Genomic DNA, 21,756 nt, shown 5'->3' on the forward strand with positions numbered 1-21,756 from the left:
TCAGCAGGATTTTCCTATATAACCTAAAGCCAGTGCTATACTGGCACTATCAGGCTGATTCTATACATACCTGTAGTTGTCAGCTAGGATGTATAGGTTTTGTATACTTTATTAGATTTTAAGGGGTTTACAATAACAGGGGAGGGGGTAATTGAAGTATTTAAAATGCATTCTTAAAAATATTGTTGAAATAACAAAGAAGGGGAAGAGGAAGGGAAGAAAGGGTAGGCTAAAAGTGGATGGGAAGGGGTATTGGAGGGGAAGTGGGAATGGAAGGAGTTAGGGAATATATAGGGGGAGGAGAAAGGGAAGGATGTATAGGTTTTGAAACACAAGCAAGCAAAGTTTGTAAAATGTTGAGTGACAGCAGCTGCCAATCAGCTGATAGCTGCGATGGGTATTCATAGTTATCCCCTCCCCCTGTTATTTATGCCAATTCTATTATAGAATCGATTTGCTTTGTGACTAGAAGGACCTGTACTGATGTCATACCCATGTGACCAGAAGGGGCGGGGCCTCAGCCAACATAACTGATACCAGGTGCAACATTTTTCTGTTGGCTGAGACCCCGTCCCTTCTGGTCACATAGGTATGACATCAGCACAGGTCCTTTTAGTCACAAAGTAAATTGATGCTATAATAGAATTACAGGGGGAGTGGATAACTATGAATACCCACCCCAGCTCTCAGCTGCTGTCATTCAGAAAGCTGCTGATTTTACAATCTTTACTTGCGTGGGTTTCAAAACCTATACATCCTATCTGACAGCTTTAAAAGTGTGTATGGAATCAGCCTGATAGCGCCAGTATAGCACTGGCTTTAGGTTATATAGGAAAATCCTGGTGATTGGTGCACTTTAAGGACTTGTTCACATGCTGCGTTTCTGTCTCATTTTTTGTTAACACACTTTTGACTAAAAAAATGCATCATTTTACAATACCAGCAAAGGAAATTAGATTTATGAGATTTCATTTACATTTTGCTTATTTTTGTATTTGCAGATTTGAATCATCAAAGCATTTTTTCACATCTCCAGCATGTCAATTGTTTTAGCGTATTTGCAGAATTTTTCACCTATTCAAATGAATTGTAAAAACACAAGTAAAAACAGATGCATAAAAATATTACAAAAATGCACTTATTTTATGCAAATTGTTTAAAAGAACAGAGAGTCCTCAGTGGTTGATACCTTTTAATGGCTAACTGAAAAGATGGAAATAATTGCAAGCTTTCGATACTACTCAGGTCTCTTCATCAGGCATGGTATAACACAAAATCTGAAGAGTCACATATTTATACACAACAGGGCTTAGAATAGTGCACTATTTACTGCACTATTCTAAGTCCTGTTGTGTATAAATATGTGACTCTTCAGATTTTGTGTTCCTGTTGTGTATAAATATGTGACTCTTCAGATTTTGTGTTCCTGTTGTGTATAAATATGTGACTCTTCAGATTTTGTGTTATACCATGCCTGATGAAGAGACCTGAGTAGTCTCGAAAGCTGCTATTATTACCATCTTTTCAGTTAGCCATTAAAAGGTATCAACCACTGAGGACTCTCTGTTCTTTTAAACAATGTTTTTATCTCTACTGGCTAACACGGTACAAAGATATATTTTACTTATTTTATGCAGTGTTTTTCCTGCCAACACCCTTTTTTCCAGCAGAAAAATCTGCTAAATAACTTAAGTGTGCATAGCCTAACATGCACAACATAACTCAGAATAAAGCAGAATAGAGAAAATGTGGAAATTAGTTTTGGAGGAGTTTGGCTAAAAGTATAAGGCAACTTAAAAAAGGGATTGGCAAATTGTATAAGGCAACTCATGAACATTGCTTCAATACTGACTGTCTCCACCCAGTAATATAGACAGGAAACGCCAAATCAGCACGTGTGACTGGCTGGTCAATCAGGGAGCTATTCAGTTGACCGATTGCGAACCTAATTGGGATTTTTGTACCAGAAAAAGATTTGTCAGCTCACCACACTTGCTTGAAGATCCAGTACACAGAAGCCAATAGTGCCATCGGGGGAAGTCTGGAGAGAAGGGAGAAAATGCAGCAAAGGTTCTTTTAAAAAAACCTTTAAATCATAACAAAAATAAAAACTTGGAATGGATATCCATCAAAAATGCTAAATGAAAAACATATTGTAGATCACGCAGATTTTTTAGAAGAGCCTTTGCTGGATTTTCTCCCTTCTTTCGAATTGAGGTTTTCGGTTCCCAATTAAACTTGCAAGTTTACATATTCTTTATACTACTCTGATGGGCTTGTTGGTCTGCAGTTCTGATTTTCCGACCTGGCTTATTCTTTGACCATTCTTCAAGCTTGGCCTTGAACTGTCCCACTACTCCATCTGTATTTATTCTTCCTTACATCCTCGACAACCATCTAGCTCTTGGTCTTTTATTGGTTTGTCGCCATTGTGATTCTTTGGTTTTGACCTCAGCTACTTTGCTTTTCCATCAGCTCTCTCCACCAATCACCAACTCCTTGCAGACACAACCTGAGTGTTCCTGGAGCAAAGACCAGATCCTAGTGTAGGGGCAAATTTTTGAAATCCCATTTAGAGCTAGATCCTAGTGTAGGGTTTAATTTTAGAAATAAGCCCTCTAAACCCTGTTAAACAGGACTGGCCACCAGAAATCCTGACCGTAGAAGCCCGGTTTGAGCTGAAAGTTGGACACATGAGCTAAATTTGGTTTAATGGAGTAAATAGAAGATAGGAGGTCCCAAAATAGATCTCCATTATTGTGTTGGATTCTTTTACTCCGGACAGCAAGTATTTTTTTCCCAACACTGCATTTCCATTTTGGAGAGTGCAAACCATATCCGCTGCCATTCTTCTTAGGGATATCATTTACCGGTTTACTGGAGGGTAATTCCTATTATGAATTTGATGGTGAAAATGTTAGAAATCTAGCTTTCTTGTACTTTTTAGTCTGTTTTTATCCCTTACAACATAGAATTCACCATCTGAAGTGAGAGTGTGGAATGTAGAAATATGTCCCGCCAGCAGGTAATATTATACTGTAATAAGGGGATAGCATGCCATGAAGTGATAGGGAGGGACTGGAGTGCCTGCGTGATATATGTTCCCTGAAAACCATTTTGCAATAATATTTTTTATTAGAAAGTTCTCTTTTCATATTCTTAACAATAAAGAGACTGATTGTGTCATTTCTCTTCCTCAGGATTTTCTATTCTTCAGGCCATTATGGAGGCAGCGGTACAGAACAACTGGCAAGTGACAGCTAGATCAGTGGGGAATATAAAAGATGTTCAGGAATATAAACGCATCATAGAAGAAATGGACAGACGTCAGGAGAAAAGATTTGTAATCGACTGCGAAGTTGAGCGAATAAATACGATTTTGGAACAGGTACACATTTTTCTAAAATTTTATATAGTTATGAGTTTTAGAGTTTTAGAGAAAAAATGTGATAAAATTCTTTTATTACTGTTCGAGTTTACAGCATATACTGGCTGTAAATAGTAGATATAACTGGAATCCATGTCACTTCTGAAAGGAAAATCAACATCTTATCAAAGGTCAAGTCATGTAATTCTCGTCATGCTGACTGATCATTCATGAGCCGGAGCTTTGCTTTGTAGCAGTCATTCTTCATATATTTTGTGTGACACCCCTTGCCAAGTAAAAGCTGGCCTGCTCTCATACTGAAGAGGTAATTTGTAGAACAGTTTCTCTTTAGGGATTCTTTCTCCATGCTAAACAAGAATTCAACAATGTTTTTAACATTTTATTAACATTAGCAATGAAATCCTATTATGTTCTAAAAGCCTGAGCGGTAAGAAAGCCCCATAATGGAATTAGAAATATAGACAGTGGTAATTTTATTGGCTGAAAGCAGCTACTAGGGTGAAAATGACAATAAAATGCATCAGAATTGAGTACACCTTACTTCAAAACAACATAGAAGAAATAAGTGCTTGTGAGGATCAAGAAATGTCTACCCCTATCATGTATTTCCCTTTGCTCTGTGTTGTCCTTTGGGTTTTGCTCTAATACTAGTTTAAAGGGAACCTGTCAGGTGCAATATGCATCCAAAATCACGAGCAGTTCTGGGTGTATATTGCTAATCCCTGCCTAACTGTCCCTGTATGTAGTAGCATAGATAAAGAGATCTATAGAAAAAGTATCTCTAATTTTCTAATGATAGCTTCCTTTTAAGTCGCACAGCACTTGCTTTGAGCGCCATGGTACCAATAAACAGAAAATAGATCTCCGTGTGCAGACCATCAGACTTTCTCCTAAAAAGAGGTCATCAATGAAGAAGTGGAAAATTGCTTAAAGGGAACCTGTCAGGTCCAATATGCACCCAGAGCCACGAGCAGTTCTGAGTGCATATTGCTAATCCCAGCATAAATAAACATATCTTTAGAAAAAGTATTTCTAAAGATAGTATATTATCTGCTAATGAGGCTAGGGACTAGCCACAAGGGAGTCAGTTACCTTGGCTAGTGGGCCCACATAGCATGGTAGCATGCCCCTGTGGTGTACTAACATGCTAATGAATGCGCAGTGACGTCACACATACCTCACACTTGATGGTGACTAGCGGATGATGGATGCGCTCTGCGCATGATCAAGAGTCTTCCGATCATGAGCAGTAAACTGATGCCAGATGTAAGCTTTCCAGCTTCAGTGAAGTACAGTGTGCATCACCAGAAGGGCTGAGGGCTCCGGATCATGCGCAGAGCACATCCATCCTCCTCCAGCCGCCATCAAAAGAGAGGTATGTGCGGTGTCGCTGTGCATTCATTAGCATGCTAACATGCTATGTTGGCCGACTAGCCAAGGGAAGTTACGCCCTTGCCACTAGTCACTGGCTTCATTAGCATATGATAAACAATCTTTAGAAATAGCTTTTCTAAAGATCTGTTTATGTATGCTAGTGTAAACAGGGACTGTTAGGGATTACTAATATGCACACAGAGCTGCTCGTTCTGCTTGTTCTGGGTGCATATTACACCTGACAGGTTTCCTTTATGCAATTTTCCACTTCTTCCGTGATAACCTCTTTTTAGGAGGAAGTCTGATGTTCAGCATTTGGAGACCTATTTTCTGTTTATTGGGACCATGGCGCTCAAAGCAAGTGCTGCGTGTCTTAAAAGGAAGCTATAATTACAAAATCATCTATTGTTTAAATTGTTTTTTCTTAGTGTTACATTGTTTCTGTGAAAGTTTTTGATATTTTTATTTTCCATATTATAATCTTTATTTAAAAAACAAAAAAACAACCAAATTTATGATTCTTGCTATTTTCACACTTGACACTGGGACTTTTTGAACTCATATATCCGGCCCTTCCAGGAAGAGTTTTTAACAAGGCTTTTCTTTTCAGCAGTTGAAGGATTACAATGAAAGGCATCACCTCTATAGATAGTGGATAATATTACAGTAGATGATGTCACAGCTCACCCTGATGCCCCTCTTTTCAAGATGACCTTTGTACACATTCAGTAGATTCTTCAATACAAAAGACAGGGCCGGGGTCTGACCATTGCTGCTAATGTACAAGTGTTGTTTCTTGAAACAACAGGAAATTAGAGTCTAAGAAAGCTAGATTACTAATTTTGTTTTTTAAGAAAGATCATGATTAGAGATGAGCGAACCTGAGGTTCAATGTTCAGTTTTCCAACCAAACACAGACTTTACAAACAAAACAGAGTTTGGGTTTGGAGTTCAGGTGCATTATGTATGCAAACCACTCATGAGAGTATCGCTGTGCTCGGGTACACTCAGTTCTCAGCCCAGTGTGAGCCACTTGCAGTGTTTGATCGGCTTGTACTGGGGGTAACAACAGCGTGATCGGATGTAGTGTGCATCCAAAAAAACTGGTAAAACCTCACCCCTGGAAGTGATCTGTTTATGGCTGGCTGCATGTGAGCGAGCGGAACTGCCCAATAAGCGACTTAGCGACTTCCACTGGGGTTCAGATCGGGTCAGGGTCAGGGTCGGGTCCAAAATCAAACTTTAATTAAAGTTCGGCTGAACCCGCTGAACCAAACTTCCATGTATCCGCTCATCTCTAATCATGATAAAAAATATTGTTAAAAAAGTTTGAAAAAAAAAACAACACAAAAACCTGATTTAAAACACTTTTATTAGCAGCTTTGCTTGGTGCAACAGCTTTTTCCCATTTAGGTAAATGGGACTGAGTTGTACTTGTAGTAAAAGAATTGAATTGTGGTGTATGTAACAATGCTAATAAGAAATGGGGCACAATACTTGCTGGATTGCTGTAAACCCATCAAACAGTTATCTGGTAGGGGGGCTGGAAGCATTGACCCTCACAATGATGGCGGTCTATGTCTATCCTAAACAAAGGGCATCAACTTTATAGAACTGGAAAACTCTTTTAAATTTTAAAGTGAACTTTTGCCATTTTATAAAACCTTTTTTATTATGTTATTTTGGGTCCAAATTTCTGTGCTTAACTCATCAATAAATATTTATAGTAGTTAAAGATTGTTTTTTATTACTTAGACCTCAAATCCCCCCTATAATCTGAGATTCAAAAATAGCACAATATGTGGACCAATCAGCCATAACATTAAATTGTGTAATTCACTTTTATGCCATCAAGAGCCCATAAGAGCTTGGATTCCACAACACCTCTGTTATCAGGCACAATGACATTATCAGCAGATCCTTAATGCCCTCTAAATTAAAGACGTTGTTCAGTACGCTGACAACCTTCTCAACCACTATGTTCTCCCTAAGCAAAAAAAAAAACACATATACTCCAGTGCTAGTGCCATTTCAGTGGTTTCGGCACTGGCTCTCCCAGGGATCACATGACATTGCTATGTCACACAATCCCTGCAGCCAATCAGTGGCCACTTCACTATCCCCACCTTAGAACAAATTAGACATCAGGAGAAAATCAGAGATCAGATTTGTCCTAGTGGGGACACTATAGAGGCCACTGATTGGCCACAGGGATTGCATGACATAACAATGTCATGTGAGCCCTGGGGGAGCCAATGTCAATGACGCAGGAATGGTTCTGACAACAGAAATTATTATTTTACTTGCGGGGAACATAGTGATTGAGAAGGGGATGTCCAAGTAGTGGAAACCCCCTTTAAGGCTCTTGTAAACGTTTTCCAGATATTTACACTTTACTCCTTTCAACACATCAACTTCAAGAACTAACTATCCACTTCTGCCTAATTTAGTCCAACTGTTATATAGCCCTTCACTTACCATTGTAGGGTAACAAGGTTCATTCTTCAATCACTTTACCTATATGTGTTTGTAATGTTAAGGGTAACGTGCATACAGCAATAGAGCCCCAAAGAGCGTCAGTGTTGTTTATTCCATCTTCTACTATTTGGCCTTTTTGACAATTTGTTCCACAACCCGAAAATATTTACTATATTTATATAGACTTATTACAGTAATACAAAATAATGTACTATATTCATATACAATTATTACAGTACACTAATACAAAATACTGTACAGCACAGTAAAAGCATATAAAACAAATTACACTGCACTTTAGCTTACAATAGAATTGATGGTGTGCGAGAGGTACAATATAAGCAACGTGCTGTACTGGTTAGCCGAAAGAGAGTACAATACTGTATCCACAAATGCAAATTGATAGAAATGCTATATAGTATATACTGTACTGTGTACTGTATACAGTAAACAGTACATATGAACAGAAAGTTACCTCCAGAGTGGGTCAGAGCGCAGTGAAAGGACGGAACCGGAAGCGTGCGCTGTGAGTATTTGCTCTTATTGCAACTCATTGCTGTTAAACCAAGTCACAAATTTTTAAAAAGCCTTGCTTGTCTTGCAAAACGCTTTCAATTTCAAATTGCTCTTAATCTAAGGTACCACTGTAATGTAAATATATATATACATACATATGTGTTTATCTCTCTCTCTCGTGTATATATATATATATATATATATATGTATTTATATGTGTGTATATATATATATATATATGTATATATATAGCTAGATAGATATGTCACGGGCGGAGGAGGGGACGCAGCGCTCTCCCACTGCTCGGGTCCAGCCGCTGCTGCTGCGGCTGCTGCTGCTCGGTGGTGGCTCGAGCGGTGGGCCGGATCCCGGGGACTCGAGCGGCGCTCCTCGCCCGTGAGTGAAAAGGGTGGGGATTGGATTGTCGGGATTTGGTTATTGTCCGTGATGCCACCCATGGTTGTGGTGATATTGGTGACACCACCGCTGCTCTGGATGGGGATCCCGGGAGCGATGACAAGGAGCAGCCTGGATGTTAGTTTTCCCCTCCGTGGGTAGGGGGTTGGTTGTCCCGGGGCCCGGTGATGGGGTAGGGATGGATGGCAGGTGGATTACGGGGCCTGGCGAGGTGCAGGGTCGTGGGGGCAGTGCTGTGCCGCACGGCACGGTGGTACTCACTCAGCCAATGATGAGGACACAGTTCTCGGTAAAACACACGGCTGGATGGATGGGTCCCACAGACGGCTGCGGTGTTTCTCCTCCCGGCAGGTTGATGGTGACTGCCTTTCCCTGCACCTGTGTAACGTGTACGGTTCCAATGGGTTCCCACCGGTAACCCGCTCCCCCAGGTTGGATGGGTGCTGAAGGAGCCCCTTTTGCCCGCAGGCTCTGGCCCTGGGAACTTTAGCCTTGACGGTGACTGTGTTTCCCTCTCTTGGTTGGACTGTTGCCTTCTGTCGGGACTTGGCTGCTGGGAAACCCAGGAGGTTCCCTTCGCTAACGGATTTGGCAAATTCACGGCGACTCCTAGCCTTGCCGGGGTCCGTAAGCCCCTGCCAGATGGTGCTGGCTTCTCTTTGCGTACCGGTCCGGTGCCGCCGGGCCATTGCCCGTCCACGGTCCTTACGGCTGGCTCCAATAGGCCTCTCCTGCAGACGGTCACCACCGTCTGCCAACCTTGCTGATCCGTCCGGGCCACACACCCGGACCAACTTCAGGCTTCTCTACTGCCACTTTCCTCCTTCCACTTGTACTTCCAAAACTAATCTGCCTTACTTTTCCCGCCTTCAGGACTGTGAACTCCTCGGTGGGCGGGGTCAACCGTCTGGCCCACCCCCTGGTGTGAACATCAGCCCCTGGAGGAAGGCAACAAGGGTTTTTGTCTGACTTCGGTGTGCCTGACCGGGAGTGTAGGGTGTGTTGGTGTTGTTCTGTGACGACCTGGCTTGTCCAGGGCGCCACAGATAGATAGCATATAGACTACAAAAATTGAAAGCAGCACCCATTGAGCTCAGCAAGGTTCGTTCTCCATCAGTGTAAAAAGGTGAAAAAATAATAATAGCACTTGACTTTATTGTACTTTAACATACATTCAAAAAAGCAATTTAGGGGAAATAACCTCACAGTTTTAAGCTTTAAAGGAAGAGGATTTCTCTATTCCTGGTCTATTCACATTGCTAAATATTTTAGGCTGTTCTAAAACTGTTACATCAAATCTAATGTAGCAATGTTTCCATCAATATTTATTGTGTTACGACATGGCTAGTGTCTTAAAATAGACCTAACAGATCAGTTATATTTAGGCCACCGCTCATTGTTTGACTACATAATAATGAATAAGTCCCCTCCTAAACAGGAAACAACCCAACACTAAAGTACGCCGAAACCTTTCTAAGTGCAGGTGGAATCTTTTCATCTGAGCAATTCTTTTTCTTGATCTCAATTGATTTTGACCCCAAGGCTTTACAGCAAAGTACATGTCTTCTAGTCGAGAGTCTGGGCTCATCTATATTGATAAAGATCACAGTTTGAAGGAAAGCTTAATTATTGAATATTGTTTATCTGGAAGAGTAAACAACTCTGATTACTTCTGTCATTACTGAGGATAGTAAATCTTTGTACCTTGCAAGCTCCGGGGAGATCTAAGAAAAGTTTACGTTCCTCTTCATCTGTTTTTACAGTGCGACAAAGTTTAGGATATTCTGGTGTAAAAAAACCTCTGCTTTTTGTGCACTGTGGTTGTAGAATTTGTAAAATGTTTGCATACCTTTATTTACATACACATCTTTAGGGTATACTTGTTGGCTCTGGATACAGGCGCACATATAAGTCACTAAGTAGACTTTTGTTTCCAGCTCATGCTGAGCGCCATTCCTAAATCCCCGACATCTAAGAGAACATATGGCAGCAGTGTCCCTTGTTAGCAGCGAAAGACGCAAACATACACATATGGACAAAAATGTTGATACCCTTCTGATAAAGGAAGGAACACACAATGGTCACTGAAATAACTTGGATATGACAAAAGTGATTTTCAATTCAAACTTACGGAATATCAAGTAATGAAAATCAGACATTGCTTTGGAATTGTGGGTCAACGGTAAAAAATACTAATCAATGATAAAGTGATGATAGCCCTAGAAAAGATTGAAAATAGCACAGATCTGCAAGAAATACAATTGTTTAAAAAGTAAGAGGTGATTTTTACAGTGGGTACGGAAAGTATTCAGACCCCTTTAAATGTTTCACTCCTTGTTTCATTGCAGCCATTTGGTAAATTCAAAAAAGTTAATTTTTTTTCTCATTAATGTACAGTCTGCTCCCCATCTTGACAGAAAAAAACAGAAATGTGGAAATTTTTGCAAAATTAATTTATTAAACAAGAAAAACTGAAATATCCCATGGTCATAAGTATTCAGACCCTTTTCTCAGTATTGAGTAGAAGCACCCTTTTGAGCTAGTACAGTCATGAGTCTTCTTGGGAATGATGCAACAAGTTTTTCACACCTAGATTTGGGGATCCTCTGTCATTCTTCCTTGCAGATCCTCTCCAGTTTTGCAGATTGCATGGTGAACGTTGGTGGACAGCCAGTTTTAGGTCTCTCTCCAGAGATGCTTAGTGGGTTTAGGTCAGGACTCTGGCTGGGCCAGTCAAGAATAGTCACAGAGTTGTTCTTAAGCCACTGCTTTGTTATTTTAGCTGTGTGCTTTGTGTCATTTTCTTGTTGGAAGGTGAACCTTCGGCAAAGTCTGAGGTCCAGAGCACTCTGGAAGAGGTTTTCTTCCAGGATAGCTCTGTAATTTTCCCGCATTCATCTTTCCTTCAATTGCAACCAGTTTTCCTGTCCCTGCAGCTGAAAAACACACCAATAGCACGATGCTGCCACCACCATGTTTCATTGTTGGGATTATATTGGGCAGGTGATGATCAGTGCCTGTTTTTTTCCACACATACTGTTTAGAATATCACCAAAAAGTTCTATCTTCATCTCATCAGACCAAAGAATCTTATTTCTTATAGACAGGGAGTCCTTCATGTGTTTTTTTGCAAACTTTATGAGGGCATTCATATGTCTTGCACTGAGTAGAGGCTTCCATCGGGCCAGTCTGCCATAAAGGCCCAACTGGTGGAGGACTGCAGCGATAGTTGACTTTGTGGAACTTTCTCCCCTCTCCCTCCTGTATCTCTGGAGCTCAGCCACAGTGATCTTGGGGTTCTTCTTTACCTCTCTCACCAAGGCTCTACTGCCTTGATTGCTCAGTTTGACTGGATGACCCGGTCTAGGAAGAATTCTGGTGGTCACAAACTTCTTCCATTTAAGGAAAATGGAGGCCACTGTGCTCTTAAGAACCTTGAGTACTGCAGAAATTCTTTTGTAACCTTGGCCAGATCTGTGCCTTGCCACAATTCTGTCTCTGAGCTCCTTGGGCAGTTCCTTTGACCTCATGATTCTCATTTGGTCTGACATGCACTGTAAGCTGTGAGGTCTTATGTAGACAGGTGTGCGCCTTTCCAAATCAAGTCCTATCAGTTTAATTAAACACAGCTGGACTCCAATGAAGAAGTAGAACCATCTGAATGAGGATCACAAGGAAATGGACAGCATGTGACTTAATGTGGTGTCACACATAGCGACGCAGCAGCAATCACGACTAGCGATCTGACCTTATCAGGATCGCTTCTGCGTTGTTACATGGTCGCTGGTGAGCTGTCAAACAGGCAGATCTCACCAGCGACCCGTGACCAGCCCCTAGCCAGCAGCGATGCGTGGAAGCGTAGCTAAAGTAAACATCGGGTAACCAAGGAAAGCACTTCTCTTGGTTACCCGATATTTACCTTAGTTAATAGCGTCTGCCGCTCTCATGCTTCCAGTGCCGACACCCTGCTCCCTGCGCTCCTAGGCAGAGTACACATCAGGTTAATTACCCGATGTGTACTCCAGCTATGTGTGCAGGGAGCAGGGAGCCGGCAATGGCAGCGCGAGAGCACACCGCTTAGCGCTGGCTCCCTGCACTCCTAGCCAGAGTACACATCGGGTTAATTACCCGATGTGTACTCCAGCTACGTATGCAGGGAGCAGGGAGCCGGCACTGGCAGCTAGTAATTAAGGTAAATATCGCGTAAACAAAAAAAGGGCTTCTTGGTTACCCGATGTTTGCCGTGGTTACAGCTTACCGCAGGCTGCCAGATGCCGGCTCCCTGCTCCCTGCTCGCTTCAGTTCGTCGCTCTCTCGCTGTCACACACATCGATGTGTGCTTCACAGTGGGAGAGCAACGTCCAAAAAATGAAGCAGGACATTCAGCAACGACCGGCGACCTCACAGCAGGGGCCAGGTCGTTGCTGGACGTCACACACAGCGACAGCGACGGGACGTCGCTGCTACATAACAGAAAATGGTGACTTATCAGCGACGTCGTTGTCGTTGTCGCTATGTGTGACACCACCTTTACATATCAGTGTCTGAGCAAAGAGTCTTATGACCATGTGATATTTCAGTTTTTCTTGTTTAATAAATTTGCAAAATCACCACAAAAACGTCATGCATGTAAGAAAAACCCACACATAATTACAACACAAAATATAATCATCAAATGTATAGATGAATATTATATACGAGAAGATGATAAACAGTGCTGGCCAAAAGTATTGGCACCCCTGCAATTCTGTCAGATAATACTCAGTATCATCTTGAAAATGATTGCAATCACAGGTGTTGGCAATAACTAAATCACACTTGCAGCCAGGTGACATGGATTAAAGTTGACTCAACCTCTGTCCTGTGTCCTTGTGTGTACCACATTGACCATGGAGAAAAGAGAGAAGACCAAAGAACTGTCTGAGGACTTGAGAATCCAAATTGTGAGGAAGTATGAGCAATCTCAAGGCTACAAGTCCATCTCCAAAGACATTTAATTTGTCTTCAATGAAAAAAAACACAAAAGAGAATGAATCAAAAATCAAATCATTGATCATTTCACACAAAACTCCAAAAATGGGCCAGACAAAAGTATTGGCACCCTTAGCCTAATACTTGGTTGCACAACCTTTAGGGGTACTCTGCACACTACGATATCGCAGGTGCGATGTCGGTGGGGTCAAATCGAAAGTGACGCACATCCGGCGTCACTGTCGACATCGTAGTGTGTAAAGCCCTTTACATACGATTAACGAGCGCAAAAGCGTCGTTATCGTATGATCGGTGTAGGGTCCGATATTTCCGTAATACCACTGCTGCGACAATACGATGTTGTTCCTCGTTCCAGCAGGCAGCACACATCACTGTGTGTGAAGCTGCTGGAGCGAGGAACATCTCCTACCTGCGTCCCGGCCGGCTATGCGGAAGGAAGGAGGTGGGCGGGATGTTTATGTCCCGCTCATCTCCGCCCCTCCGCTTCTATTGGCTGCCTGCCGTGTGACGCCGCTATGACGCCGCACGACCCGCCCCCTTAGTAAGGAGGCGGTTCGCCGGCCAGAGCGACGTCACAGGGCAGTTGAGTGCATGTGAAGCTGTCGTAGCGATAATGTTCGCTACGGCAGCAATCACAAGATATCACACCTGCGACGGGGGCGGGGACTATCGCTGCAGCATCGGTAACACGGATTACATTGCGCTGCTGTACAAGAAAATACGTTCCAAACCGCTTGAAAGGCGATATAGGTGTTTTATTCTACACATTTCAAAGTGAGTCCCCACTTCTACATCAGGAAATGTACTGAATTCGGACTTCATAAGTCTGAAGAAGGCACCCTTCAAACCTGAGACAGCTAAAACGATAAGTGGACAAAAAAAAATGATAAATTTATACGGAGACTTGATTACACACAGGTGGCTTATATTTATCATCATCATCATCAGTCATTTAGGACAACATTGGATCATTCAGAGATCCTTAATGAACTTCTGGAGTGAGTTTGCTGCACTGAAAGTAAAGGGGATGAATAATATTGCAGGCCCCACTTTTCAGTTTTTTATTTTTTAAAAAAGTTTAAAATAAGCAATATATTTCATTCAACTTCACAATTGTGTCCCACTTGTTGATTCTTCACCATAACATTAAAATTTTTATCTTTATGTTTGAAGCCTGAAATGTGGGAAAAGGTTGAAAAATTCAAGGGGGATGAATACTTTCGCAAGGCAATGTACTTCTATCATAAGTTATTTTAGTGTCCATAGAGGGGTTTCTTGATTCAATTGAAAGGTACCATCAATTTTGTCTCTTCATGTATCTGATAGGTCCTGTAGCCAGTAGTGGTACTGGTACCCTTTAAGAAGCAGTTAGTGCTTCACCATCAGAGGTAGAGGAGCGGGGACAAAACATGTCAGGCAAGATGGCACCCTTCCACTTTTCCTCTCTGTTCCACACTAGATCGCCTCATTCCTTACCCTGAAAAGTTAGAGATAATGAAGAGGAAGGCCTAGAGCTATCAATAAACCACAAAAAAACTCTCCTTTGAAATGGCTAAGAGATTGATTTTTGATTTTTAACATGAAGGAGAAGCTACAAAACATATTCAGCTGGACAGTAAAATGCTAACAATGAATAAGAGAACTCTGGAATATTTGAAAAAAAAGAGATGTTTAACTTATGTATTGGCCAATGCATGTGAGCCCAGTAACCAATGGTAAGGTAATCTCTGTATACCGGGAACTTAACTTGAAATGCCACTATCTGGGTAAAAAACCTCCATGTCTGAGCAGCTAGACTAAAAACCTAACTTGAAATGCCACTATCTGGTTTAAAACCTCCAAGTCTGGGCAGCTAGATTCCTGCTATAAAGGGCAGTGAACACAGCTTGGTTATAGGGCAGAGTACTCAATCAGAAAGTGATGCACTACAAATATACAAAAAAAACTGACCGGCATATTCAATAGGTGTGAACAGGTGCTAGCTGAAAACTCAACAGCTGCACACTAAAATGCTAACAATGAATAAGTGAACTCTGGAATTGCATTATTACTATAGGAATATTTGAAAAAAAAAAGATGTTTAGCTTATGTATTGGCCAATGCATGCTAGCCCGGTCACCATGGCAAGGTAATCTCTGTATATCGAGAACCTAACCTGAAATGCCAATATCTGGGTAAAAAACCTCCATGTCTGGGCAACTAGACTAAAAACCTAACTTGAAATGCCACTATGTGGATTAAAACCTCCATGTCTGAGCAGCTAGACTCCTGCTATAAAGGGAAGTGAACACAGCCTGGGTATAGGGCGGAGAAGGAGAAGGTGACAGCTACAACATTTGCCTCCCTGCTGCAGTTACAGGCAGGAGTTGTCCAGCAGGAGACCAGGCCGGAGGAGTTAGAGCAAAGGATCTCTTTATTATAGAATGAAAATGCAGGTTCTCAGACACAAACTGGAGATCTGTTAAAGAATACGTTGAGCTGAAAGATCTAAAGAATAAGTTGTGACAAAATTATTTGTACCTAATGGTCCTTCCAGAATAAATAGAACCCCAAAACCTGAAAGATCTAAAACTAAAAGATTGTGAGAAACTCGGGGTCCCTAAGGCCTCCATAAAACTTACAGAGCCCACTGTGTAGGACCTTTATGACTGCCATCTAATATAGCACCTAACAAAGAAGTGCATAATCCCAGTCTCAAGCAGGTAAACAAAATTTCTAGACTACATGGACATGGAAAAGATCATCCATTAAAAACGAAAAAAAAAACTTTTATAGGGTTTAAAAGTAGTATTGTTCATGTTCTAATCTGCCATTTTCACTAAGAAAATGTAAGCATTCAGCAGTATATGAACCTTTCTGTATAGGAAACGCATGTTTCTAATTCCGCAATACTGAGAGTGACTCACCTGGAAGGAGACAGCATCTCTTTCAGAGTCTCAGAAGATGTGGAGGCCTACTTTCACAACATAATTAAAGTAGACTTCGATAAAGCCCAGGAACAATGTTTGAAGTCCCCATCCATCCCACGCTCACCTTCTACAAGCCAGATGTGGTCTAAAGTGTTGCAGCAATCCACGACCAAAAAAGAGCAGGAAAATCAACAAGCATAGACATCTAAACCACCAGACTGAAGAGAATTCCTAGCTTTCAAATTGAGTGGACTTGTTTGCACAGAGAGTCACAAATATAGACTTTGTTGTTCTGTAGCTACGTTTGGGGGGGTCTGAGACCTTGTATTTCTTTGTTGAAGGAAAATGTGTAAAACTTGATTGAATCTAAACCTAATCACCTAAATAAATCCAACTTCTATCCCATGTAAAAATTATTGGTGGGCCAGGTTTTGTTTCTCACTAGTACGGAAGAAGGTGGAAGTCTTGATCTTTAACCACAAACAATTATCATGCCAAGTTGTAGATAATGAAGATCAAAGCAGTCTGATTTGCATTCAACTTCAAGCTCAAGAAAGCAAATACAGTACATACAATCTTTCTGGGCTGCCTCCTTTTATACATCCCTGGAGGCTCAGGTCCTGATAGATCCAATTTTGTAAAAAATAATGAAAGGAGATCTTTAATTCATTGCTGTGAGAGAAAACAAAAATACTTCACTCATGGCCAAACAGGACCTAAAAGTCAAGATAAAGTTTTATGGTCTTTGCTAGAACACATGTGGTTTCTTCATAATCCAGATTATAGAAAAACACGTTCTCATCTCCTGTCCAAAAACACAGTCACGATTATTTTTTTATTCAAAACTTATTGCAAACTAATCTATGAAATCTGGTCATATACGAGGGGCTACTGATAAGTCTTTGGCTTTACCCAGAAAGAAACAAGATAGGATGATGAAACTTTACATTTATTCCACATACTCTCCACTGTTGTCAACACACTTCTTACATCGGTATGCCAAGTTCTGTAAGCCTAGCAAAAAGAAGGATTTCGGTTGTGCCTCAAACCAGGAATCCATAGCAGTCATGGTATCAGAAATGGTGTGAAATTTGGTACCCTTGAGTTGTTTCTTCAGTTTTGGAAACAAATGATAGTCAGAGGGAGCTAGATCTGGTAAATAAGGTGGGTGGTCAACTTGGTGGAAGCCCAACTCTGCCAGTTTTGCCATGGTCGCTTGTGCAGTGTATGCAGAGGCATTTTCTTGCAGGAATAAGATTCCTTTGGACAGCTTGCCGCACATTTTGGCCTTCACAGCTACCTTTAATTGGTCCAAAAGTTCAATGTAATACCTTGCATTGATGGTGGAACCTTTTTGAAGGTAGTCCACTAGCAGCACGCCCTCCTTATCTCAGAACACAAATGCCCCATCACCTTACTGGCTGATTTTTGCACTCTGAACTCCTTTGGGTGAGGTAAACCACTGTGACTCCACTCTTTTGACTGCTCCTTGTTTTCCGGGTCATATAAATAAATCCAGGTTTCTAGTGACTAGTCAATCCAGGAAGTTCTTATCAGTCCAGAAAAACTGACAAATGGAAGTTTTCACTCGCATGCTTCTCTGATCTTTTGTCAAACATTTGGGCACCCATATTGCAGATAGTTTCCTTATGTCCAAATGTTCATGGATAATGACACAAACACATTCACGGGAAATCCCCATAATGTCCGCTATTGCTTTAAATGAAATTCGTCGATTCTCCAGTATGAGGTTGTGCACAGCATCGACGATCTCCGGAACAACAACCACTCTCGGTCGTCCAGGATGTTCCTCATCATTGGTGCTGAAGTGGCCCATTTTAAATTTGGCAACCCAGTTCCTAACTGTAGAATTTGAAGGGCATTGATCCCCCAATGTCTGCAACATATCACCATGAATATCCTTCGCGGACTTTGCAGAAACAAGAATCGTATCACTCCTCTGCTCTCAGATGCTGTGAATATAACATTAGACTCCGCCATTGTGTTTTCCCGAGTGTGTAGAACACTGTTGCCATAAACAACAAACACAAAATTTTGAAAATATATATTAGGCACATAAAGCTTTCATGTGATGTTACATTTGTTATTATAGAAACAAAAAATCACAAAGCCAAAGACTTATCAGCAGCCCCTTGTACAACCTCTAACCATTAGCGATAACTATCAGGAAAGAAACCCCCAAGGGATTGTACTACCAGTGGATGTTGCCATCCCACATAATACAAGATGAACGTTTTGTAGAATGATTAAATGAGTGGTGATTGGAATTCATGTGGAAAACCAAGTGCATAGTAAATCTCCAGGGATCTTTTGGGGAGACGGTGAAGGGAGTCTTTTGGGGCCTCATCATAGGCTATTTCATTAGAAATGAAAAAAGCAGACAATATCAATTTAAATTGACTAGTGAATAGGTCAGAGTCACATACATGGCCCGTATCCAGAAAACATCTTTGACGGAAGCCAAACTGCTGCTTGAGGCACAGCTAGATGAGAGTATGAGAAATGTCCTCGTAAGGCAGAGGATTTCTAAAAAAAACACCTTTAAAACAACTTTACATATATTTGCTAATAAATTGAGAAGGCTACTAGCTAATTTGGTAATTTGGCAAAATGGAGGAGGACAGTTCATTTTATTCTAAAGTCGCGCTCTGCACAGTATGAAATCATATCTGACTCATTGGCTATTAATCCACAGCTGAGAACTTCTTAAGCAAATCTCTATAAAGAATCAGGCTAAATATAAGCCAGGGAAGCTCATCAAGAGAAAGTCAAGATACTAAAAATATAATCAGAGCAACTCAAGATGCTCAATGCTTAGATCTTGTAAGAAGGACTCAGAAGCACCATTAAAGAGTTGGGGAATGCAAAAGCTGGTACATGGGAGATTTTTTTCAAAGCGTTATATAATCAAGGTTCCCTCTGTTTCTTCAATGCCATTTTACAGAACACAAAGATACTTGACCTAATAAACACGTCGTATAATACACTGCTCCCAAAATTAGGTAAAGATTTACTGTTCCCTGAGTTGCATCACCATATTTTGCTAATTAGTGTGATTATAAAAACCTTATACAAAATAATAATACCAATGGTGGAAGACTCCCATCACCATTGTTTAGGGAAAGACATTTTTTTGTATGTGCTATGTAAACTATGCCAATGTTACTGGTGAAAATCAAGAACAAACTAGATGGCACTCTTTGTCTTAGATAGAAGTGATCTTACAAATATGTTGAGTAAATCAAAGTTATACCCCATGCAGACAATACCAGTCTTCAGGTATGCGGATGTTAGGGATCTGAACGTCGTATTCTTGAGATTCATATAGGCAGGTAGTGAAGGTAAATTACCCAGACATTATTGGCTACAATCTTGCTTGGCTTGGGAGACACATTATTGACTGGATCATTTTGACTTCACACCATTCTAACTTTCAATTGGAGTCCAATCTGGCTCATCCATGGGATTTAGCAGCTGTGCTGCATGACAAGTTATCAGACCTCTCTATGCACCTTAAATGATCTGCCGACAACCTTTTTGGAGATGGAAATTTAATTTTCCAGCAGGACTTCGCACCTGTCCACACTGCCAAAAGTACCAATACCTGGTTTACTAACCACAGTATTACTGTACTTGATTGGCCAGCAAACTCCCCTGACCTAAACCCCATAGAGAATCTATAGGGTATTGTCAAGAGGAAGATGAGACAACAGACCCAACAATGCAGACGAAATGAAGGCTGCTATCAATGCAACCTGGACTTCCATAACACCTAAGCAGTGCCACAGGCTGATCGCCTCCATGCCACCCCGCATTGATGCAGTAATTCCTGCAGAAGCAGACCTGACCAAGTATTGAGGCATTTACTGTACAGACAGGCGCCAATATTTCTGAGTTTAAAATATTTTTTTCAGTTTGTCTTATATAATATTCTATTTTTCTGAGATAATGAGACTTTTCGTTGGCTGTAAGCCATAATCAACATTAACAGAAATAAACACTTGAAATAGATCCCTCTGTGTGTAATGACTCTATATGTGTTTCCCTTTTTGTATTGAATTACTAAAATAAATTAACTTTTTGATGATATTCTAATTTATTGAGATGTACCTGTACATGTACCTCATAATACACCTCTGCTGCCGCATTCCATTTTTTGCAGTCAAAAAACAAGAATTCAAGTCCATCATTTATTGACTACATTTTAGATGCCCTCAAAGATGCTTTGCAACCACTGTATTTTCTAGTTCTGCATCATCTTGGGCACAGTGGATGAGTTAACCAGATGTAGCACACTAAGAGAACAAGTGATGTGCTATAACATGAATGGAGCCCATCAAAGCTCTGTACATTTCTAACACAGAGCGTTATTATAACATTAAGTAAAAGAATGGTGCACTACATAAATAGCACAAGTGTGCCGCAGCTGTTACTGGCAGCTTGTCACATCTGTAGATCTGCAGACTGAGTACCGTATTTTCCGGCGTATAAGACGACTTTTCAACCCCTGAAAATCTTCTCAAAAGCCGGGTGTCGTCTTATACGGCGGTGCACAGTGCCATCGTTTACACACAATAAAAGATATTCTCACCTGTCCTCCGTTACCGTGGTGCCTCCAGCTGTTTCTTGCAGTCCGCAGGCACACAGACCTCTCCGTGATAGCGTCCACTGCACAGAGCAGCTGCTGCAGGATGTCGTCATGGCTTTACTGCAGTTGAATGCTTTACGGCACCACAAAGCATTCAACTGCAGTACAGCGCTGACAGCAGTGGCAGCCCTGTGTATTGGGCACGATCATGGAGGGGTCTATGGGCCTGCGGTCCACAAGAAGCACTCCTCCATGATCACGTTCAATACACAGGGCCACCAAGGCTGTCAACGCTTTACTGCAGTTGAATGCTTTGTGGCGCCGTAAAGTATTCAACTGTAGTAAAGCCATTACGACATCCTGCAGTGGCCGCTCCATTCACGCTATCACAATCACAGAGGAGTCTGTGTGCCTGCGACTGCAAGAAACAGCTGGAGGCACCGCGGGGACGGAGGACAGGTGAGAATATCTTTTATTATATGTAAACAATGGCCTGATAGGGGACAGAAGGGAACCAGTAGGAGGGCATTATTAAACAATGGGCTCATTCCTGCAGGGGACATTACAGCAGGGCACATTACTATACAATGGGGACATTACAGCAGGAGGGCATTATTAAACAATGGGGACATGACAGCACGGGACATTATTAAACAAGGGGCTCATTCCTGCATGGGACATTACAGCAGGGGACATTACTAAAAATGGGGATATTACAGCAGGGGACATTACTAAACAATGGGGACATTACTTGGGTCAGCTTACACTGGAGTATATACGATATATCCAAAAGTCTATATTTTAACTGGAAAAGTTGGGGGTTGTCTTATACGCCCAGTTGTCTTATACTCCGGAAAATACGGTACTATATATCAATCAATGGTGAGCACAGATGTAGGATCTTCGTGAGAAAGTGATCTATGGCTGCTTCTGCAGGAAGATGTCGGTCGCCCCTTATATACCACCACTCATCTTTGTATAATCGTCAGAAGCTGACATCTCAATCTATTTGTTTTTAGAATTGTGATTTATAAACAAATATTTATAACTTTGATTATGATATATTTTATTCT

At 41.3% G+C, this 21,756-nt stretch overlaps 1 protein-coding gene across 2 annotated transcripts in view; it reads left to right on the forward strand.

The window, feature by feature from the left end:
* GRIA3 (glutamate ionotropic receptor AMPA type subunit 3) overlaps positions 1 to 21,756 on the forward strand; it is a 493,575-nt gene that overhangs the window by 276,567 nt on the left and 195,252 nt on the right. For both annotated transcript variants that reach the window (XM_075323906.1, XM_075323907.1), the window contains exon 4: positions 3,201 to 3,388. In XM_075323906.1, the coding sequence (XP_075180021.1) occupies positions 3,201 to 3,388 (188 nt within the window). The remainder of the gene's footprint in view (positions 1 to 3,200; positions 3,389 to 21,756) is intronic.

This window comes from Anomaloglossus baeobatrachus, chromosome 9, assembly GCF_048569485.1.
Source record: "Anomaloglossus baeobatrachus isolate aAnoBae1 chromosome 9, aAnoBae1.hap1, whole genome shotgun sequence".
In the NCBI taxonomy this organism is placed as follows: Eukaryota; Metazoa; Chordata; class Amphibia; order Anura; family Aromobatidae; genus Anomaloglossus; species Anomaloglossus baeobatrachus.